This window comes from Leptodactylus fuscus, chromosome 3 (genome assembly GCF_031893055.1).
Source record: "Leptodactylus fuscus isolate aLepFus1 chromosome 3, aLepFus1.hap2, whole genome shotgun sequence".
Taxonomy (NCBI): Eukaryota; Metazoa; Chordata; class Amphibia; order Anura; family Leptodactylidae; genus Leptodactylus; species Leptodactylus fuscus.
Window position 1 is genome coordinate 57,714,444 of NC_134267.1, and position 21,888 is coordinate 57,736,331.

General features: G+C 38.4%; 1 protein-coding gene across 3 annotated transcripts in view; it reads left to right on the top strand.

The window, feature by feature from the left end:
- Positions 1 to 21,478, top strand: part of GRM1 (glutamate metabotropic receptor 1) — a 286,785-nt gene extending 265,307 nt beyond the window's left edge. For 2 of the 3 annotated variants that reach the window (XM_075267606.1, XM_075267607.1), the window contains exons 6-9: positions 348 to 516; positions 4,801 to 4,927; positions 10,987 to 11,917; positions 20,354 to 21,478. In XM_075267606.1, coding sequence (XP_075123707.1) covers positions 348 to 516; positions 4,801 to 4,927; positions 10,987 to 11,917; positions 20,354 to 21,170 — 2,044 coding nt within the window. In that variant the 3' untranslated portion in view covers positions 21,171 to 21,478. The remainder of the gene's footprint in view (positions 1 to 347; positions 517 to 4,800; positions 4,928 to 10,986; positions 11,918 to 20,353) is intronic. The other variant, XM_075267608.1, reaches the window with a different exon arrangement.
- Positions 21,479 to 21,888: the final 410 nt, after the last annotated feature.

Here is a 21,888-nt window from a genome sequence, read left to right on the forward strand (position 1 = left end):
AAAAACAATTATGTAAAATAACCACCAATAAATCTAATTATATTAAAACGTCATTTTTAGGAATAGCAAATAAAACAAATATTCATCATTCCTTACAATCAGCTCAGGTTGGAATAGATTATGGATTGTCTCGTATCACTGATCTGCTTGTCCACTTGTATTAACCATGAGAAATTATTCATCTGTGCATTGATTTTTAAAGAGATGGAAATAAATATATATATATATATATATATATATATATATATATATATATATGGTATGTATAGTAAATAGATGACAGGAATCATGAGAAGATGAGTTGAAAGGAATTCTAAATAAAAAAAATAATTTCTTTCCAACTTTAGATATGATATCATGAATCTTCAATTCACTGAGCCAAATCGCTACGATTATGTTCTTATAGGAACTTGGCATGAAGGAATTTTAAATATTGATGACGATAGAATACAAATGAATAAAAGTGGAATGGTGCGATCTGTCTGCAGTGATCCTTGTTCAAAAGGAGAAATAAAGGTAGGCCTTACTATCAAAAACAACTTCATCTTCCATTCTCAGTTAAAGTATTAAAAATAGGTAAAGTCCAAATGTTCCTTTTTATTATTAAAACATTGGATATATGTATGTATATGTATGCGTGGGCCAAAGTATTGGGACACCTACTTATTACACCTACAGGAGCTTTTATGAAATCCCTTTGTAAATCATTAATTAGTCATTATTAGAGTATTCCATGATTATCATATTGACTACCTATCCTATCAGGTCGGTAAGGGTTCAACAGGTCCAGAACCCCACTATCCAGCTACTTAAAAAGACAACATCCTAAATAGCAGGTACAGTACCATACATTGTGTAGGGACTATGATTGGTAGACCACATCACAAATGAACATGACGTCATTGGCCTGATTGGAACAGCTGATCTGCGGGGTTCTGGCTATTGGTAAGAATTAGGAGTGTGTCAGGGGAATTTTTGTCCATTCTCCCATAAGAGAGGCCAGACACAGATTCTGCATGAGGGGGGGGGGGGGGTCTGGATGACATGATGTGGTTGAGATTAGACCTCTGTGTGGGGCAATCAAGTATCTTTTTTTCTCTGGAGACCTGCTACTATTATACTGATAAAATCTTAAATATGCATATAGGGGCAACACGGTGGCTCAGTGGTTAGCACTGCAGCCTTGCAGCGCTGGGGTCCTGTGTTTGAGTCCTGCCAGGAACAACATCTGCAAGGAGTTTGTATGTTCTCCCCGTGTTTGTGTCCATTTCCTCCCTTTCTATAAAAGACATTCTTATAGGGAAAAAAAATGTACATTGTAATCCCTATGTGGGGCTCACAATCTTCATTAGAAAAAAAAATCTTAAAAACACATATATAAGAAAACTGTATGATATGCTGTTCTCTACGAAAATAAGTTATGAAATGATCTCTTTAAGATTTCTCTTCACTGGAAGTGATGGATCTAGGCCATTCCTACTGCTCCGCAGTCCAGTGGCGGCATGTTACACCAATCTATCTGATTCTTGGTATTGTGGTTGATGATGTAAAGCTTGCTTGCAGCTATTTGGCTGTGGATTCCCATACCATGAAGCTCCCTGCACAGTTTCTATGCTGATGATAATGGCAAAAGAAGTTTGGAACTCTGATGTTATTGATTCAGCCGAATAAGGGCGACTTTTATGCAATATGCACCTCAACACTTGCCCACTTTGCGGCTGAGTTGTATTTCCTAAATGCTTTTCAATCATTTCAAAAACTGACTTATTACAATGTTGGCATCCTACTACAGTAAAATTCTTGAATTCAGTGAGCTATACAGCCTAACCTATTCTTTAAAAAATTGAGTAAAGCTAAGGCCTTATGTTGTGAGCCACAGACAAAAATTGCTGCCAGAAAATCAAGATTTTTTTCCTTTAGAACTTTTCACATAAAGTCTGTAGTTTTCCTCTGCTGACTTTCTGCTTCAGTTATACCTGTATAGAAAGCGCCAGCGTTTCCATAGGTATAATTGACATGCTGCGATTTACAAAAATTATGGTTTTTGAAATCCCAGCATGTCTACTGCGGATATTTTTCTATGTGTGGATGGGATTATCCATTTACATTCACTCTTCACTTTAAATTCAATTTACATTCAATTTACATTCACTACATAGTTTGTATGAATTCAAATTTCTACAACTTTCCAATTTGCTTTATGTTAAATTTCGTAACCATTTTAAAGACATTAGGTTGCTGTAAATAAATGAGAGCAGTATTATATTCATAGTGTAGCTTAGATGCCCAGACACACTTATTTCTGCTTTTAGGTAAGAAGTGTTATAAAACAGTCTAGCTAAGTATCTTTCTCTGTAGCCTTCTTTTTCTTCGAAGTTTTTGCTTATTGGTTCATTTAATACTTACTTGTTATGCTCATGACTGTACTTGTGATTGCATTTTGACTCTGCTGCGACAGAGTATTGTGTTATCTTCCCCCATGTCCCCTTCCTGCCCCTTTCTTGATCCCTGTTGCCCCCCCCCCTTTTTTTTGGTAGTTCCTTTCCCTCATCCCTTGTTCCAGCTTAGGCCATTCCCTTGCCATTCCCTTGCCCCCCTCTCCCCCCTTCTTCCTCTCCCCATGTTGCTGTATCCCCATATGTGTTAAATGAAAAATTTTCTTCAATAAACTTTTAATATAAAAAAACAAAAATCCCACATAAATTATAATAGGTGACAAAAACTGATATCATACTTCTTCAATAAATAACGCAGTAACCTTTCTGTTAGTATATTGTAAGGTATTGCTTCCTTACTACTGGCTTCACCTACCGCCAAGCACCTGGGCACACTGAGGACAGATTAGTTCATAGACTCACAGTCGGAATGTTTGCTAATTTCGCTTGTTTGCTTATCACTTCTGTGGGTGCATGTATCACATAAATAGCATGTATCATTCTGGTAGCTAGGTTTCTTCTGGAAGTATTGCCAATAAATCCTCCCACTCAATTCCCAGGTAAACTGTGTAATTGAATACTTCAAATAATGAAACGTTTACTTATCAACCACAGGTCGCTGTTTACTACACACACTTTCATTAACACAGACAGACTTTATTGGAAAACATTACTTACCAGGTCCCTTGTAGGGTGAAATCACACATGACAGATTTCTTGAACCATTATCTTCTGTGGAAGAAGATACCATCCTACAGTGACACAGGCAATGCCTATGGGCGCTTGTACTGCCCTTAAGCCTTTGGAAAACAGCAATATCGTGTGCACAAACTGTAATGTCTCCTGCACATAAATGTACTTTTAATTTGCAATTGCGGATCCACTATAGTGGATCAAAGTACAGTGGGCCCATACACATAGCTGGTCCTATACCTTTCTGTAATTCCAACTCTGTCAATTCATTTGAACATATGGTTCAGTGAAAACCATGGATGACACACCGCTACCAAACTATGTGCCATCTGTGTCTTTGTTACTGATCTGCAGACAGTACATGGTTGTGTGCAGGAGGCCTTTGTGTCCATTCACACAGAGTAAAGTGGTGCTGATTCTAGAACGATAACTTGCGTAAGAATCAGCACTGAAAAAAAGCCTCCCATTGACTTCAATGGGTTCCGTTTTCCACGTGGAACCCATTGAAATCAATGGGAGGCGCTTTTTCCCCTTTATTTCAATGGGTTCTGTGCGGAAAATGGAACCCAATGAAGTCAATAGGAGTCTTTTTTTCAAAGCTGATTCTTACATGAGTTATCGTGCCAGAATCAGTGCCATTTTACTCTGTGTGAATGGACCCTAAGGCCAGATTACATCTGACAACTCTGAGATCACACTGGTAATTTCCCAATGCAAATGTAAAAAATAGTAAATATAAAAAGTATCATTTATTATGAATTGAAATTGGTTATTCTCTAAGTTAACAAGTTTGTTCTTTTTTTAATGGTCTAGCTATTTTTCTACAGGAGTCTCCATATTCTCTGTACCAGCAGAGGGGCACATCTGTCTAAAGAAGTGGGCACAGATTTCAGGATACATTTACACTAGTATATTTGCATAAATAATATCTGGTGACAAGTGAACTACAGAAGTATGAACTTTAATATGTCTTCTATTATGACCAGGGTGATCTATCTTTTGAATATTTCAAGGAAGTGATGTATCTTGACGGGTGCAGAGGGTGCAGTCATACAGGGGCTCAGGAGCCTAAAGGGAACAATGTTTCTCTTCCCAATATGAGGAGACCAGTACTATAAACAATGCATTATATTTGTAGAGCTCTGTATTATAAATTATACATTATAGTTGGGGAAGCTGGTACTTATTTTGTGTTACGCCTCTGCTTGTACTGCTTCTTTTCTCCTCTATTGGTGTTGCAGGGAATTGAATCCTTACAGCCTGGTTTCCCCACAAAGAATAGCTGATAACTGGGAGTCTTAGCACCTATTGCCACTTATTAAACTCTTCTAATATATAGGAATTGTCCCAAGTGGAATTGATTTTGACAAATTGCTTTTATACATGAGAATTAAAGGGGTCATCAATCTCAGACCAGTGGGAGTTCACATGGTTGGAGCTGAGCTGCCATAACCCGCCATTGTGCAGAGAAAAGAACTGTCCTTCCACCCCTCTTCTCTATATTACTACCAAAATTGAATTGGTAAAAATTCCAATCGATCTGATATTGACGATCTATCTTTTACCTAAAGAATGTAATATTAATATTGACATTTAAGTATCTACTTAATAATCCATTTCACTCCATCATTATTATTTGATTTGATATTTGTTTCCTTTCTGTATTGTTCAGGTGATCAGGAAGGGTGAAGTAAGTTGTTGTTGGATCTGCACTCCTTGCAAGGAAAATGAATTTGTACAAGATGAATTTACCTGCAAAGCTTGTGAACTAGGCTGGTGGCCCAACCCTGGATTGACTGGTGAGATATAATTTTTACAGGGCTTATTCCAAACTGAAATATTGTGCCCTAGAGAATTCATCATACTAATGTATAGAAGGCGTGCTATATTGCCATTGATTCCCTCTGATTGGCTGAAGCAGTCACATGGTGCAACCACTTCCGCCACTCGGGGGCTGGTCGAAGTGAACATGCAATGTGCTAACCGTAATTACTGAGATACGGCTTCACAACCTGCAGGAACTAGTTTAAAAACTGAGCTGCTTCACATGTAAATAGGAGTAGATTTACCAAGAAAGAGAAACTTTATTACCCATATTTGTTACCCATATTAGCAAATCACAGCACAGATTTCATTATACATATTTTATAAACTGTATCTATAGTAACAGTAAGTACATTATAAATCTTGTTACTGCTTCCTATATATGTATATATATATATATATATATATATATATATATATATACATATATATATATATATATATATATATATATATATTAATACATCTCAATAAATTAGAATATCATCAAAAAGTTTCATTTTTTAGTAATTCAATTGAAAACGTGAAACCCATATATTATATTGAGTCATTACAAACAGAGTGAACTTTTTCAAGTGTTTCTTTCTGTTAATGTTGATGATTATGGCTTACAGCTAAGGAAAACCCAAAAGTCATTATCTCAGAAGATTAGAAGATTATATAAGACCAACTGTAAAAACAATTATTTAACACAGAAATGTTATCCAAATAAAAAGTATGTCCAGTAAATGCCCTCAATACTAGGTTGGGGCTCCCTTTGCATGAATGATGGCATCAATGCGGCAATGTAGTATGGAGGAATCACCTTGTGACACTGCAGAGGTGTTATGGGAGCTCAGGTTGTATGATAGCCGTCTTCAGCTCGTCAGCATTGTTGGGTCTGCGGTCTCTCATCCTCCTCTTGACAATACCCTATAGATTCTCTATTGGGTTAAGGTTAGGTGAGTTTGCTAGACAAATAAAGCACAATGATACTGTGGTTATTAAGCCAGGTATTGGTACTTTTGGTAGTGCTGCCAAGTAGTGATGAGCGAACGGCGTTCGATCAAATTGATATTCGATCGAATATCAGGCTGCTTGAGATATACCAATCGAATACCACGAGGCAAACGCACTAAAAATTTGTATTCCCTCCCACCTTCCCTGGCGCTTTTTTTGCACCAATAAGTGTGCAGGGGAAGTGGGACAGGAACTAAGACAACGGAGACATTGAAAAAAAATCAGAAAAAGTAATTGGCTGGCTAAATCAGGTGACCTCCACTTTATACGAATGGTCGAACTATGTGACTAAGACAGGGACAGATGTACAGGCAGGTTTAGCTAGGGATTACCTTTACATAGGTGGGAATGTTACTCACACAGCTCTTTGGGGCTCTACCTCGTCGGGATCCCTGTCAGCTTGTGATATGCTGGAGCTGACTTTTCCCATAGGAATGCATTGACCAGCCTTGATTGGCCGAATGCCATACAATGTACAGCATTCGACCAATCAATGCTGGTTCTGCCAGAGGAGGTTTGGTCCACAGCAGTCTGCATTGTGGTTCGATATCAGATGTAGCAGAGGTAGCTGTGCGCTGAGCTCTGCTACACCAGAGATGTAGCAGAGCTGGCCATGCGCTGAACTCTGCTACACCGAAGATGTAGCAGAACTAGCTGTGCCCTGAGCTCTGCTACACCCGAGATGTAGCAGAGCTGGCCATGATACATCTCACATCTCATGTAGCAGGGCTCAGCACACACTCAGCTCTGCTACATCTCGGGTGTAGCAGAGCTCAGCGCATGGCCAGCTCTGCTATATCTCCAGTGTAGCAAAGCTCAGCGCACGGCCAGCTCTGCTACATCTCGAGTGTAGCAGAGCTCAGCGCACGGCCAGCTAAGCGCACGGCCAGCTCTGCTACATCTCTGGTGTAGCAGAGCTCAGCAAATATCGAATATCGAATATTTAACTGTTGGCTCATCTCTAGTGCCAAGTCCTGTTGGAAAATGAAAAATTCATCTCCAAAAAGCTTGTCAATAGAGGGAAGCATGAAGTGCTCTAGAATTTCCTGGTAGACGGCTGTACTGACTTTGATCTTGATAAAACACAGTGGACCTACACCAGCTGATGACATGTCTCCCCCCAACCGTCACTGATTGTGGGATCTTCACACTAGACCTCAAGCAGCTTGGATTGTATACAGCAGCCTCTCCACTCTTGCGCCAAACTCTGGGACCTTGATTTCCAAATGAAATGCAAAATTTACTTTCATCTGAAAACTCCTTTGACCACTGAGCAAGTCCATAACGTTTCAATGATATTCTAATTTATTGAGCTGCACTAATATATATATATAACTGATCTGATAACTATATATATTTTTTAACGTTAAATAGATAGTAAAAAATATTTGCTTTGTAAAAATATGCCTATTCTATAAACCTCATATATTCTTACATTACAGCCTCATTACTGTATCTATAAAAACAAACTTTTAGCAATCATGGCCACTCCCTTTTTTATACGTTTCTGCCTATTATTAATGTGCATGCAGATTTTAAGTCTCATGCACATGCATAGAAAGATTGACTTTTTTTCTGACGCGTTTCTACCGTGTTTTTTCTGCAACCTGGGGCCTTAGTCTTAATCTTGTATTAAAGTCTCTTTACATTTTCAATACTCTACTAATAGGGTCAGCAATAAAGATTCTCAACCCATAGTTTATCATAACACAACTTGTTTCTTGACTTTGAGATCGCCTACAGAGCATTTTAACTGCGAGTATAAAACACAGAAAAGTCTGTTATGTCTCACATTAGGACAACATAAAAACACCATAAGGTGATATTGTAAAAGTGCCAAGCAGATGGAGATTACCTTCAACAAACTGTTTGCTTAAGTAGAGAATTTGAATAGTACCATAAAAATGTAAATGCAATTTTCCAAACCATTCTATTGTGCAACAACATCTTTGCTTAATGTATAACTTATCAACAGGATCTGCTGCAATGCCTGTTCTTTGTTCTCATGGTAAACATATTGCCGAGTCTCACCCTGAAATGAACTTATTGTTTCCTGCTGCTTTCTAGAATGTTGACAGATAAGTTAATGGAACCAAAGTGAATAAGAAATATTCACAGTCAAGGAAAACTTTCATGTGTATAACGTACAAGGTTTAATGTATTTATGAAAATTGCAATATTCATGACCAGCTGAGATAAATAAAGCGTAGACAACATGTGGTAATTGTTTTACATCTGTGAGGGTATCTGGAGCCACTTACCTATTGTAGTCAGAGAATCAGCTACATACAAGAACATGTCAAATTTCAAAATCCAGGATTTCTATTAACAAAATAATATCCAATTACTAATTCAAATTACTATTGTTTCACAAACAAAAAACAAAACAAAAAAACAAAACACCATTGCAGTTCTTAATACAGTACAACATTTTGAGCCAGGAACTATATCTGTTGATTCCAGCTACTAGACAGAGTGATAGTTATGTAATACTATAAGTAAAGTTGCTGTCTTGATCGGTTGCCATTGGATTGGACCATAAATGCAGGAACTTTCTAAGGTAAGAAAATCAGCGATGATTTCCTTATTGTGGCTGGGATATCTTCTCATACATGTAGTGTGCCTGTCTGCTAACTCAGCTACAATAAGAAAATCATTACTGGGTTCCTGGCAAGCCACTCACCATAGAAAGTTTCTGCATTTGTGGTCGTATCCATTGGCAAGCGATGAAGACAACAGATGTCACCACTGAGATAGTTGGAGAAAATCTTTGAAACTCTGCAACATTTTTAATTACTTATATTTGCAAAAATGTTTAACCTTTAATTAGCTACAAATATAGATATGATTATGTACATGGGAATATCCCTTTAAGTGTAAAAATATTAAGGATTTATTTTTAAAAAAATCTTACTCTACTGGTGGCACTAAGTTCTTCTTCATTGAGAAAGGAGAGGACAATAAGTGGAAGGCAGCCTTTAATGCTGGTAATTGCCCTTACAAATATTTTGTCATGCCTCAGAAATGAGTTAGTGAAAGAATTTTTTTGTAATCTGCTCTATATCTGTGTGGTGGTATATGTAGGCGACATCTCAATCTAATTGCCTGATCCAACGTCTCACTGAAAGCATGTTCATGTAGTTCTTCAATGGCTATGAGAGAACAAGCTTTATGCCAATGTCTGTTTAAGAAATATTTTCCACTATTATCGGAAAAAGTAATCTCAGACCATGACTCAAAGATGAATCCTGGGAGTTTTTGATTGGCCTTGTTCTCTGAGCTCTATGACTATATAGAATTCTTTGGGCTTTGACAGTTAGAGATTTCGGTACTATTCCGTTATCGGGCCAGCAGCAGCGCAGTTCAGCAGCAGCTTTCGGGACAGCAGTTCAGCAGCGGGAATTACAATGACATCCGAGGACTGCTGGCCCGATGCTTGTGCCCAGTAACCAGTACATCGATGACCCCCCTCCCCCATCCTTCTCCTCCTGCCAGTGCTGCCCCCCAGCTCTCCTTACATCTTCCCCGTACCCTCTCCCCGCCACACGACTAGGCCTCACCTCAGCGCTAGTACCGAGACCGAAAGGAAAGACACCGGGGCTCAATCCAGGCCCTGACAAGAAACACGCCGACTATAGGAACGGTGAGCTACAGCGAGCCGGAGGGACAAACTTTCTGCAGCGTCCGGCGGCTATCTAGTAGCATTCATTGCTCAAGATTTACGGTGAGGCCTATTACAGGGAGAGGGTACGGGGCAGATGTAAGAAGAGCTGGGGGGCAGCACTGGAAGGAAGAGGAGGATGAGGGCATCGATCGATGTACTGCCTACTACACACAAGCACGGCCTCTATCATCGGGCCAGCATCGGCTTAGTCATGTGGCGGGGAGAGGGTACGGGGTAGATGTAAGGAGAGCTGGGGGGCAGCACTGGAAGGAGGAGGAGATGGAGGGGGGGTCATTGATGTACTGGCTACTGGGCACAAGCATCGGGCCAGCAGTCCTCGGATGTCATTGTAATTCCCGCTGCTGAACTGAACTGCTGTCCCGAAAGCTGGTGCTGAAATGCGCTGCTGCTGGCCCGATAACGGAATAGTACCGAGATTTCATCCAATCCGCTTAAAGCAAAACTAAACTATAAATAATTTTGGCAGTTTTTTTTGTTTTATATGTTTATATAAGGCCAGCATGTTGCGACTTGAGGGGTTACTCCATGTTTAGAGATGAGCCTAAGGGGAACATTACTCCTTGTTAGCTTTACAGTCTCGTGTCAGTGTTTTGTAATTATTCTAAGAAATCATGATAGCTTAGAGTACACACACATTTTTGTTCTACTACCTTTATTTAAAGATTGAAAATAAATATTTAAGGTTTTTTTCTTAAAGAGGATCTTTCATGTCCTCGGGCACATGCAGTTTTATATACCACTTTCCCATTATGTGCCCCAGGGGAAGAGCTATCAGTGCTGTTACCGACAGTTCTTCACTGTTAGAAGGGCGTTCCTGATAGTCTAACTGGGAACTGTACTGACAGTATTGTGTGTAGCGCTATACTGTGAGGGGACGTTCCTTACCGCCCAGCCATGACGCTGGCCGATGAGGAACCCTTCCCCCAGTACTAGTCTATGGATGAGTACTGTCAGCGAAGGGGGCATTCCTCACCAGTCAGTGTTATTGCTGGGCAGTAAGTAATGCCCCCTCACAGTATAGCACTACACAAAGTACTGTCAGGAGGGGCATTCCCAGTTAGACTATCAGGAACACCCTTCTGACAGTGAAGAGCTATCGGTAACAGCATTGATAGCTCTTCCCCTGGGGCATATAATGGGAAAGCCAACAGTGTGCTGAAATCAGTGCACTTTTGGCTTTCTAGCGGTATATAAAACCGCATGTGTCCGAGGATATGAAAGGTCCTCTTTAAAGATGTTACACAATCAACTTTGCCATTTTAGAAAGTAAACCTATTACTATGATGCAAATAATGTAATTACATCCTTCTAGTTCAAAGGACAACTAATCACTTTTCTTTGTTTTACCAGGTTGTGAGCCGATAGTCATAAAATATCTACAGTGGAGTGACATTGAATCCATCATTGCAGTGGCCTTCTCCTGTGTGGGCATTCTTATTACTATGTTTGTCACCTTGATCTTCATTCTGTACCGAGACACACCTGTTGTTAAGTCATCAAGTCGAGAGCTTTGTTACATTATCCTGGCTGGGATTTTTCTAGGCTATATATGTCCTTTCACACTTTTAGCCAGGCCCACAACAACATCTTGTTATTTGCAGCGTCTTTTGGTTGGTCTCTCTTCAGCAATGTGTTACTCTGCCCTGGTGACCAAAACCAATCGCATTGCCCGAATACTAGCAGGAAGTAAAAAGAAAATTTGTACACGTAAACCACGCTTTATGAGTGCTTGCGCTCAAGTGATCATTGCTTCAGTATTGATCAGTCTGCAACTTACTTTGGTAGTCACCTTAATTATCATGGAGCCCCCATTGCCCATCCTTTCTTATCCAAGCATTAAAGAAGTCTACTTGATCTGTAACACTAGTAATTTAGGTGTGGTGGCTCCTCTTGGCTACAATGGCCTTCTGATAATGAGCTGCACCTACTACGCTTTCAAGACTCGCAACGTTCCAGCAAACTTCAATGAAGCTAAATACATTGCGTTCACAATGTACACCACTTGTATCATCTGGTTGGCGTTTGTCCCAATATATTTTGGGAGCAACTACAAAATCATAACAACATCATTTGCTGTCAGTCTTAGTGTCACAGTTGCCTTGGGTTGTATGTTTACTCCCAAGATGTATATTATTATTGCCAAACCTGAAAGGAACGTTCGAAGTGCTTTCACCACTTCTGATGTAGTACGTATGCATGTTGGAGATGGAAAAACACCATGCAGATCAAACACCTTCCTCAGCATCTTCAGAAGAAAGAAACCAAGTGCTGGGAATACAAAGTAAGTACAAATCAATTATCTATTATCGTGGTACAGAAAATGGGTATTATTGAAGGGGCCACACGGTGGCTCAGTGGTTAGCACTGCAGCCTTGCAGCACTGGAGTCCTGGTGTTCAAATCCCGCCAAGGGCAAAAAACCATCTGCAAGGAGTTTGTATGTTCTCCCCGTGTTTGCATGGATTTCCATCCCATATTCCAAAAAAAGACATACTGATGGGGAAAAATGTACATTGTGAGCTCTATGTGGGGCTCACAATCTACATTTAAAAAAAAATTAAAAAAAAAAAGGGTATTATTGGGAACTATAAATAATGAAAACTTTAGATGTACAGTTGGATTGTATGATGTTGCATAGATGGCTAATTTTACCTTTAATTAGTTGGATTGGAATTATTATCCACAGGTATAACTCATTTAATTCTGTAGATGGTTGCACATTTTCTCTCTCCTTGTCTCCCCTCTCCATAGACTTGTGTCTATGATCTGCTTGTGTAAAGTGTACAGACTAAACCACTGCCAGAGAGAGATAGGCCAGGGCCCCATGGGACAAAAACAACACAATTTGCCTGCGGTGGAAACACCATGGGAAAAATCGTGGTGTTTTACAGTACAGGCAAAGTGGATGGTCTTCTAGCGAATTCCATGACCAATTTGCCGTAAAAACCGCAGCATGTTAATTATACCTATGGAAACGCTAGCGGTTTCCCAATAGGTATAATTGTAACAGAAAGTCTGCAGAGGAAGACTAAGCAAACTCTCTGTTTAAAGTGCTGCAGGAAGAACCGTGGTGCGTTCCCGATGCAGTTTTTCCCACAGCGCTTTATTGCTGCGACACGTCTCGTGGGGCCTTGGCCATAAGGAGTATAGACAGAAGTAAATAAATAAAAACAGGGGTACTTTTTATTTAAATATATTGCAAAGTATGGTAGCATGGTCCTAACAACCAGCAATAGTATTTTCAGTGTATAATCTACATTTCAGCAACATGATACGTTTTTTAACTAACAATAACTAACTTAGTGGCAACACAGTTAAAAAAAAACTGGCATCGTCATGATACATATAAGCGGAAAATGTAATGTATGTACAACTTTGCAGAAAGTACTATTGACTAACCCAACCTTTTCAGATGCAGGTCGTCCATAGAAAAAGATAATTTCCTTAGGGCACCCCTACCAAATAATTATTTAAAAAAAACAAAAAATTGCCTTTAGGACACAGACAATATTGCTTGAAGGCATTCAGTAATCTTTCAAACCAGAGAATCATGGCCCCCTGGCAGGTTTCCAAGCAGTGGTATAACTAAAGTCTTGTGAGCATTAGTGCAATATTTTGTCCGGGGCCCCCTACCTCATCATTACAGAGAATTCTTGATAGCAATGGTTATGGGTGCTAAGGAGTTTAATGAAACTTAGTGTGGTTAGGGGAATCTGTGGGTCTCCTTGGCTTATGGGCCAGATGGAAGCTGCAATCTTAATACTGATGCCAGTGCTTAAGGGCCCCCTAAGGCTGAAACTGCACCTTTTGCATCCCTTAAGTTATGTCCCTGTTTCTTTTTTTTTAACAGGATAGCTCAATTCCATTAATAAAACCAATTAACCAAAAAATATAGAAAAACAGACAAGAAAAAAAATTATTCAGATACCATATTATCTGTGAATTTGCATAATTTTGGAAGCACCACAAACTCATTACTATAGATATACTTTCTTCAGAGCTGCAATAGACATTGAGAAATTGAAGTAGCCACATGAAAAATGCAAGTGTCAGACTTTATTACACAATCCAGTCCAGCTGAACAGATGTCCTTTTTTATAGTAATGTTAAATTATGGTGTTGAAGTCGGAAACAGATTTTGAATAGGGCCTCAGCTGCATTGCCACTGTAATTCAGAAAAGATCTCAATCAGCTAAAAGGACTAAATTGCAGCTTGGGAAGTAGGTTGCAATTTTCATGGCGTTATTCAAACTACGGCATATAACTTCCCTTCCTGTTTCTACAAAGTATTTCCTTCTTTATGCGACCTGTAATAAAATATTAATTTTACAAATGAGCTATATTTATATTACGATTTTACACCAGTCTACATACTACAAAGCATGGAATAGAACATGTTCTATTTATATAGAGTTGTTATTATTATTTTAATGCCAAGGGCCATTATATTATAGAGGCAGAGCAGATCATGCAGATGCAATAGGACACTTGGAGAGAGTGCTAAGCCCTTGGTGATGGTGGCAACTTACTCCATTAGTAGCAAAAAAAGGCCTGAGAACTTGGTCCAGTCATTGTAGAAAATTTAATTATATATAACCAGAATTATAATTTAATTCAAGTAGTTCTCGACCCATCCTGATGGATTTCGAGATTTTTTTTTTTTTTATAAATAAGGCCCTCTGTTCATTTCAATGCCTCATTCCAAAATGAAATACATTTATGGCATTGTGATATGTACTTACCATCAATCATGACAAATGTACATTGCTGGTATAGGCCGTGTGCAGGAGCAATGCTAAAACAGACTGCTAAAATAGGAAATAGTAAATAGGAACTGAGGAAAGGGCCAACTATAATAGTACAAAAGCATTAAAGTGTATAGAAAACATAAATGTAAAAACAATGTTCTCTTCTATAATATTTTATTTAGAGACACATGCTAGTAAAACACTCATGAAAATACTCATATTCCGGCTAAGTCCCCATGATGCGGAAACTTTTTTGCATTTTGTTGCATTTTTTTGAGCCAAAGCCAAGAGTGGATTGAACTGCAGGGAGAACTATACGTACTTACTATATATTCCCATTCCTTTTGTAGCCATTCTTGGCTTTGACTCAAAAAAATTTAATAAAATCTGCAACAACAAAAAAGCTGTGTTTCCGCAACGTCGGGCCTCAGCCTCCCACTGTTTTTTGCAAAGGCCAGCAGACCAGAAGCCCTCCACAGATGAGGTCATGGAGGTGTTCAGCATACAGTGGGAAAAAAGCTTGCTAAATTCACTCTTCAGGTGCAAAGTGGACAGACTCCTGCACTCACCAATGCCGTGAAGTCAGAAAAGAAGCCAAGACAACTATGTTGTACAGGGTATGAATAAATAGATGGTAAAGAGGACTGGTGAGTGCCACAGTCTGGCCTCCCTTTGAAGAGTACTTATTATTTATCCTGCATTGTGAACACCATAAAAAAGACATGGCTGACTTGAAAAGTTATGTTCATCTCCATCCCGAAGAAATAATAAAATATTATTAATAAGTTGTATGTATTCCAAAATGTTACCAATGAAAATTACAATCCTTCAAGGAAAACAAAAGTGTGGCAGCTATACAAACTTGGTGTTCTCATTGTACTGACCTGAAGATTACATATATCATATTACTTATAGTGTAAATATGTATATTATTTTTAAATAAAAATTCAGTAGAGGAATTGCTTTTTTTTTTTTATTTGCTAGCGATAAATAAATTGATAAAGTTTAAAAATATCATTCCCTAGAATAGAGGCATTAAAAATACAACTTGTTCCACATAAACAAAGCCCTTGTACTCTTGTAATGAAGTAATGACCAAAATAGCTCCATCCCTAAGGGGTTAAATCACATACATGTTTCAGTATTTACTGCAGTGAAATTGCACAAAAAAATTTAAAAAAATTTTTGCATTTAATAAATGTGTTTAAACAATGTTGTCTCTTTATAGTAATAATGAGAATAATTTCAATGAAGTTGCATTGAGGCCATATAAAGGCAAAAAAAAAACTTATGAGGCTGATGCCAATTGCCCCAATTGTTAGTGGAAGAATTGCCCTAATTGTTTAAAGGCAGAATTGCCCCAATTGTTAGTGGAAGAAATTCCTTACCAGCTCCAAATCCAGCAATCCATATAAAACCCTGGATCAACTTGTCTTTATTATAAATCTAAACCACGTAACTTTTAATATTTTTCCATTCTAGAAGCTTGCACAATGAATTCGCCATCGTACGTAACATCTCACTGCCTATATTCTGTTCTCCTATTCATTTCTTGATGCAATTTTAAATACTTACCTACCCAATTTATTGCGCTATTCAACCTCCAATTGATTCTGACCTTAGATTCTATATTTCTGAGTCATTTGGGGCCAATCATATATTTATTATCGTATAAATGAGCTGTAGCACTTTCAGGAAAATGGAATTTATGTCGGTCATGTGTGTCATTAAGGGTGATGAATTTAGAAAAGAATCACACACTCTCAATCTTCTCCGGTGACCCATGCCATTGGAGAAGAAGCAATTATAGCCTTATAAAAGGCACAAGACTCTTCATAATTCTTTGCCCAGTAGCAAAACACTTCTACCAATGGTGGACTATACACATATTGGTCTGTTCGTTTAGTTGGTCACTAGTCTGCCAATGGTGGACTGTAAACATATTGGTCACTGGTAAATTAAGAGAATTGGAATATATTTTTGGTTCATGAAATCAGCGTAATGCCAGAAGAGATGTCAGCCCTTAATTATTTAATAAATGTTCCCTCCTTGTCAAACCTTGTCAAAATGGATAAGAAACTATATAAACAAGTGTGTCCCATGATCCTTTTAGACAAGGATTGCTATGAAAAAATGCATGGTAATCCAACCCTAGAACTTGCTAAATAGGATTAAACAGGGCCTCATTAATCCCAATGAAAATATATGTATGTACCTGAATAATCGGCATTGGCTTTCCACAAATCGTCTCCACCACTCAAAGATGTCCAATAGTCCCAGGATTAAAACGGCAACCTATTTTGAACTTGCCTTCAATACTATCATAATAATTCAAACAGGCATCTGTACTCTCATAGACCTGCAGAAAGTAGGCTAAGGCATATGGATTATTAGAATCTGCAGAAGCAAATGAACGGCAGAAACATAAACTAGGCAGCGAGATATGTAAACCCATTAGGTATGGAGAACTCCAATAAAATAAAGAGCTCATTTATATACAGTAGTACATTACTACACAACATATCAGCAATGACAGGGTAAGATTCTAAATATAAGCCATCAGTTTTTAGCAAGTTCTCAATAAAATATTCTTTGTAACAATTCAGGAAAGTATTTCAATATAACTTTAGAGAAATTATTGCCTGTCCAAATAGGGATTAAACCACCTTAGATATCTGCTAATATGAACAATATTAGTGAACACTAAACATGAAGAGTTCCCGGAAAATGTAAAAATACATTGTAAAATATAAGAAACATTTTCCATTGACACTGACAAAGAAAAACACTGGAACTGCAGAAAGACCTTTAAAGTAGCTCGATTTTACATTCGCTACCAAACATTCTGTACACTAGACATTTCATCAAACAGCATGAGGTTACAGCATGAGCTGGAGGAGGACTTGGAGAGATTTCTATAATGAATATAAAGTTGCATTTTGTGATACTTTAGAGTTTGCAAAGTAAAGTTCTAATTTCTTAAGTGTGATATGAATGGAAAATACTGAAACTTGGAATATAAGGATTGTTATTAAAACAGCCATCGTGTCTAATAATCTAATGATGTGTGTTTCTTTCATTGATCGATTGACTGCAACTCTTTACGGTTGATTTCCATCAATGTCATATGCTAAATGAGGTTATGAAGTTTCTATTGGCGGCCTATTCCTAGATATGATTGGTGAAGACCCATGATCAGGATAATGTTCACTATTGTACTAGACAAAGCAGGACATACAGTGCAAGTGCCAGTGCCTGCTATTGCAGCTCATAACACACTAATCCTTATCCACTGGAGCTGCAGTACTAGGTATAGCAGAATGTATGGAAGTGCTACTCTATCTGCTACTGTACAACAGGGAAGGGGACAGGGCCGTAATTTGAAGCTCCTGGGCTCCAGTGCAGAATATGTAATGGTCCCCCAATTATGTGTTGTCTATAACGCCGGCATCTACTTATGTTGTAGAGAGGACTTTGGGCCTAAGGCTACAGGGCCGGGTTGTGATTGTCACCTCTGCACTCCTATAGCATATATGTCCCTTTGTCATTAAGACTAGGTTCTCACCTGCTCTACATTAGGGGTTTCCGTCCCCTAATCCGCTTAAAAAATGCGAAGAGAAAAGTCCTGCTGGTGGAAACCCTAAATGGACCTGAAGAACGGAAAGCTAGTGTGAACCTTAGAATGTATGTTTTAACCCCCACACATCACCTAGCGATAGTCTGCCAATGAAAGTTTCTGGATATGTCCTTTAAAGATGTTGACTTTATACTTAATTTAAAACTAATGTCATAAATGAATGATGTTTAAGGTGATGTTATTTTAGTTTTGTCTCGTATGTATCCCTTCATGGGTTAGGAATTATGTGCAACCATATATGTTACTCTATGATTTTTCAGCTGGCATGCTTCACATGTACTGACATTGTGTATGTTTTTGTAAAGCACATAAAATATCCTTGAATGTATCTATATTAATCGCATGATCTCATATATGCTATGGCCAAACGACTGTAAGCATGGAATGTAAGCTATGAAAATCCATTCATTGTACTGCTTTAGAAGGCTAATATTATGTTATTTTGTTTCTGCTGATCAATTCTGCATCCATCAGATTCTGCTGCGAGCAAATATTTTGCATGCAAATCATCAAAGTTTGCTACACGGAAACATCAGTTTAACTCTATACAAAGACATGGACAGTACATACAACACTACATGTTACTTGACTTAAAGAGGACCTTTCATCTCCTCAGGCACCTGCAGCTTTATATACTGCTAGAAAGCCGACAGTGCACTGAATTCAGCACACTGTCAACTTTCCCTTTATGTGCCCCGGGGAAGAGCTATCGGTGCTCTTACTGATAGCTCTTCATTGTCAGAAGAGTGTTTCTGACAGTCTGCGAGGAACGTCCCTCCTAACAGTAGTGTTCATAGCACTATACTGTCAAAGGGGGGTCCTTACCACCCAGCGATGACACTTAGAATAGAATAGTACCGGGGAGGCATTCCTTACTGCTCAGCGTCATCATTGGGCGGTAAGGAACACCCCTTCTGACAGTACAGCGCTATGGACACTACACTCAGGAGGGGTGTTCCTCACAGACTGCCAGAAACACCCTTCTGACAGTGAAGAACTATGGTAACTGCACCGCTATCTCTTGCCCCGGGGCCCATAACGAGAAAGCCAAGAGTGCATTGAATTCAGCGCACTGTCGGCTTCCTAGCAGTATATAAAACTGCATGTGCCTGAGGATATGAAAGGTCCTCTTTAAACTAGATTTTAAAATAGCTTTCCTTTAAAAATACCAAGTATAAGTGATATAACTAAAAGTATTTATTCAAGAGAAAGCAAGTAGATATTATAGTATTTGATATTTTGAATGTCCATGATAAAGATATGACTAAACAAATATATTACCTATAAATTGTCACCCTGTTCTGACTATACAATATGTTTGATAAAAGTGTAAAATTATAAATAACCCAGAAAACCTAAGAGAGTCAAGGGTGGGGTAAAATAGAAAATAAAATAATGCCTAATCCTGATCCTCTGTTTGCATATCGCATCACCTGTTCCATCCTGTGCCGAGGCTCAGATCGCTGATCTCAGCAGTTACCTGATGGAGTGATGAGGTATCGGCAGTGATGTTACCCATACCCATCAGGTGACCGCTGAGGCCAGTAGTCATATCCTCTGTACTTTTGACATGGCCATTGCTAGCACCAGATGAAACAGGCAACGCGATTTTCAAATAGCTTAGGTGAGTATTATTTTATTTCTAAGATTCCCCCACCCCATCTTGGTTTTCCAGTGATACTGAGAAAACCCTCTTATGTTCTTTAAAAACAGAAATTTTTACAATATATACAATTTCAAAAGCTGAGCATAAAGCTGCCATACACATTAGCTATATTATGACCAAACCTAACAAATAGAACAGGACCAGTGAACCATGTAATGTGTATGAAGGCCTGTTCAATCCTCCCAGTGACACATGGGAGTGAAGAAAAGGGTCAGGCATACTGGAATTCAACATGGACAATCCTTTTGTACTCAGGGGAAGGACGGCTATCTAATTAGTATAGCCAGACTTAACCTTCATATTCATTAAAGGTATAATATTGAACAAAGTAGACATTTATAAAATTTAAAAAAAAATCTAAAAATAATTCTTAGAGAAATCCTTAAAATTCAAATCATTAGGCCTACATTAAATTGTTTTCATTTTAAAAATAAATTAAAATGTATAAAGCTTCTAAAAATACATACTGTAGGTATAGTGTGTATATAGATAAAAAGAAGAGAACATTTTTTAAAAAATAATATATATAGAAACCTATACCTAGTTTTAACATATATCAAATAAAGTAATCATTCACTTACACATTTTCTTGCTTTTTATTTTTAATTTTGATGTGATTTTCTGCATGCTGTTTATTCAAATGCAACCATCTTTATTTTATTCATAGTTCTAATGGAAAGTCTGTGTCATGGTCTGAACCAGGTGGAAGACAAGTACAGAAGGGGCAGCACATGTGGCAAAGACTATCAGTGCACGTGAAGACCAAGGAGACAGGATCATCCAACCAGACAGCTGTGATAAAGCCCATAACCAAAGGCTACCAAATTCAGAGCAAGAGTCTCACATTTTCAGATACTAGCACTAATGCTTTATACAATGTGGAAGAAGAAGAAGAAAACGAGCCAGCAAGGTACAACCTACCAAGTAGTCCATCCATGGTGATACATAGGCGATTGAATGCAACTCCTCCACCTTCTCAAGAATGTGAGGAGGGATCAGTATATCTGTCAGAGCAAGTCTCTAAAAGCTTACCACTGCAAAAGTCTATTTTAGATCAGCTGCATGGGGTGATCAACAAATTCTCAACCGGCATTCCAGACTTTAATTCTGTTATTCCAATACCTGGGCCAGAGAATGGTGTTGACTCCATCTACCCTACTCAGCAAGTGCTTCCACTTCAGATGGCGGCTTTCAGTGAAGGTATAGACTCCTCCACCGAGGAAGTAGAGAATGAAAAATTGAACCTTATTCGGGATTATATGTATGATAGCACAGAAACACCTGATGAAGAACTTGTTCCAAGCAAATTAGTGCTGGAGGACTCGCCTGCTTTGACTCCTCCATCCCCTTTCCGGGATTCAGTAGCTTCAGGCAGTTCTGTGCCTAGTTCACCTGTGTCAGAGTCTGTACTCTGCACACCCCCAAGTGTGACATATGCTTCAGTTATGTTGAGAGACTATAAGCAAACCTCATCCACCTTGTAGGCAAAGTTCTTACATTTCTAAAGCTATACAGGGCTTGTAAGTGAAAGTGAATAGGACAATTTATAGTATATGTGAAAGCAGAAAGCAAAGCAAATAATAAGTGTCCTGCACTAATATTGATCTCTATGAGGGCTCCAAGTCTTAACAGCTGTATTTATTTGTTTTACTGTACTCATAGACAGATGTAGTATATATAACTAAGCACAAAATTGTAATCTACTTCTAAGGGAATCTATATTACTTTGTTGGCATCCATAATTGAAGATGTTGGTAGAAAGAAACCATCACGGTCATTGTCATTAATAGCTACTGACGGGATCTCAATAGTAAATGTGTTGGGCTACTTCAATGGAAAAAATTCTACAGTGTGCTATGCTGTATTTAGAAAAGAAACTGATTATTGTTATAGATTTTTCTAAATGTATTTATTTATGATTTTTTTTTTCAAAAAATCTGATATGTCAGGCAAAACAAGTAAAAAAAAAAAAAAAATTAAAGGTTAATAGGGTCTCATTGCTCCTCATAACCACTTTGTGATCAGGGTATTTACTTGTCATATATGGCAAACATGCTTAACCCATTAACTGCCAATTTTTTTTTTTTTAATAACTTGGGAACTGCACCATGAAGACCTCGTGTACACAAGGCAATGCATGCACGTGTTCAGTTTAGGTTTCCTATCATGGGCGACATCCTGCTGGAGCATGTGAATGTCCTG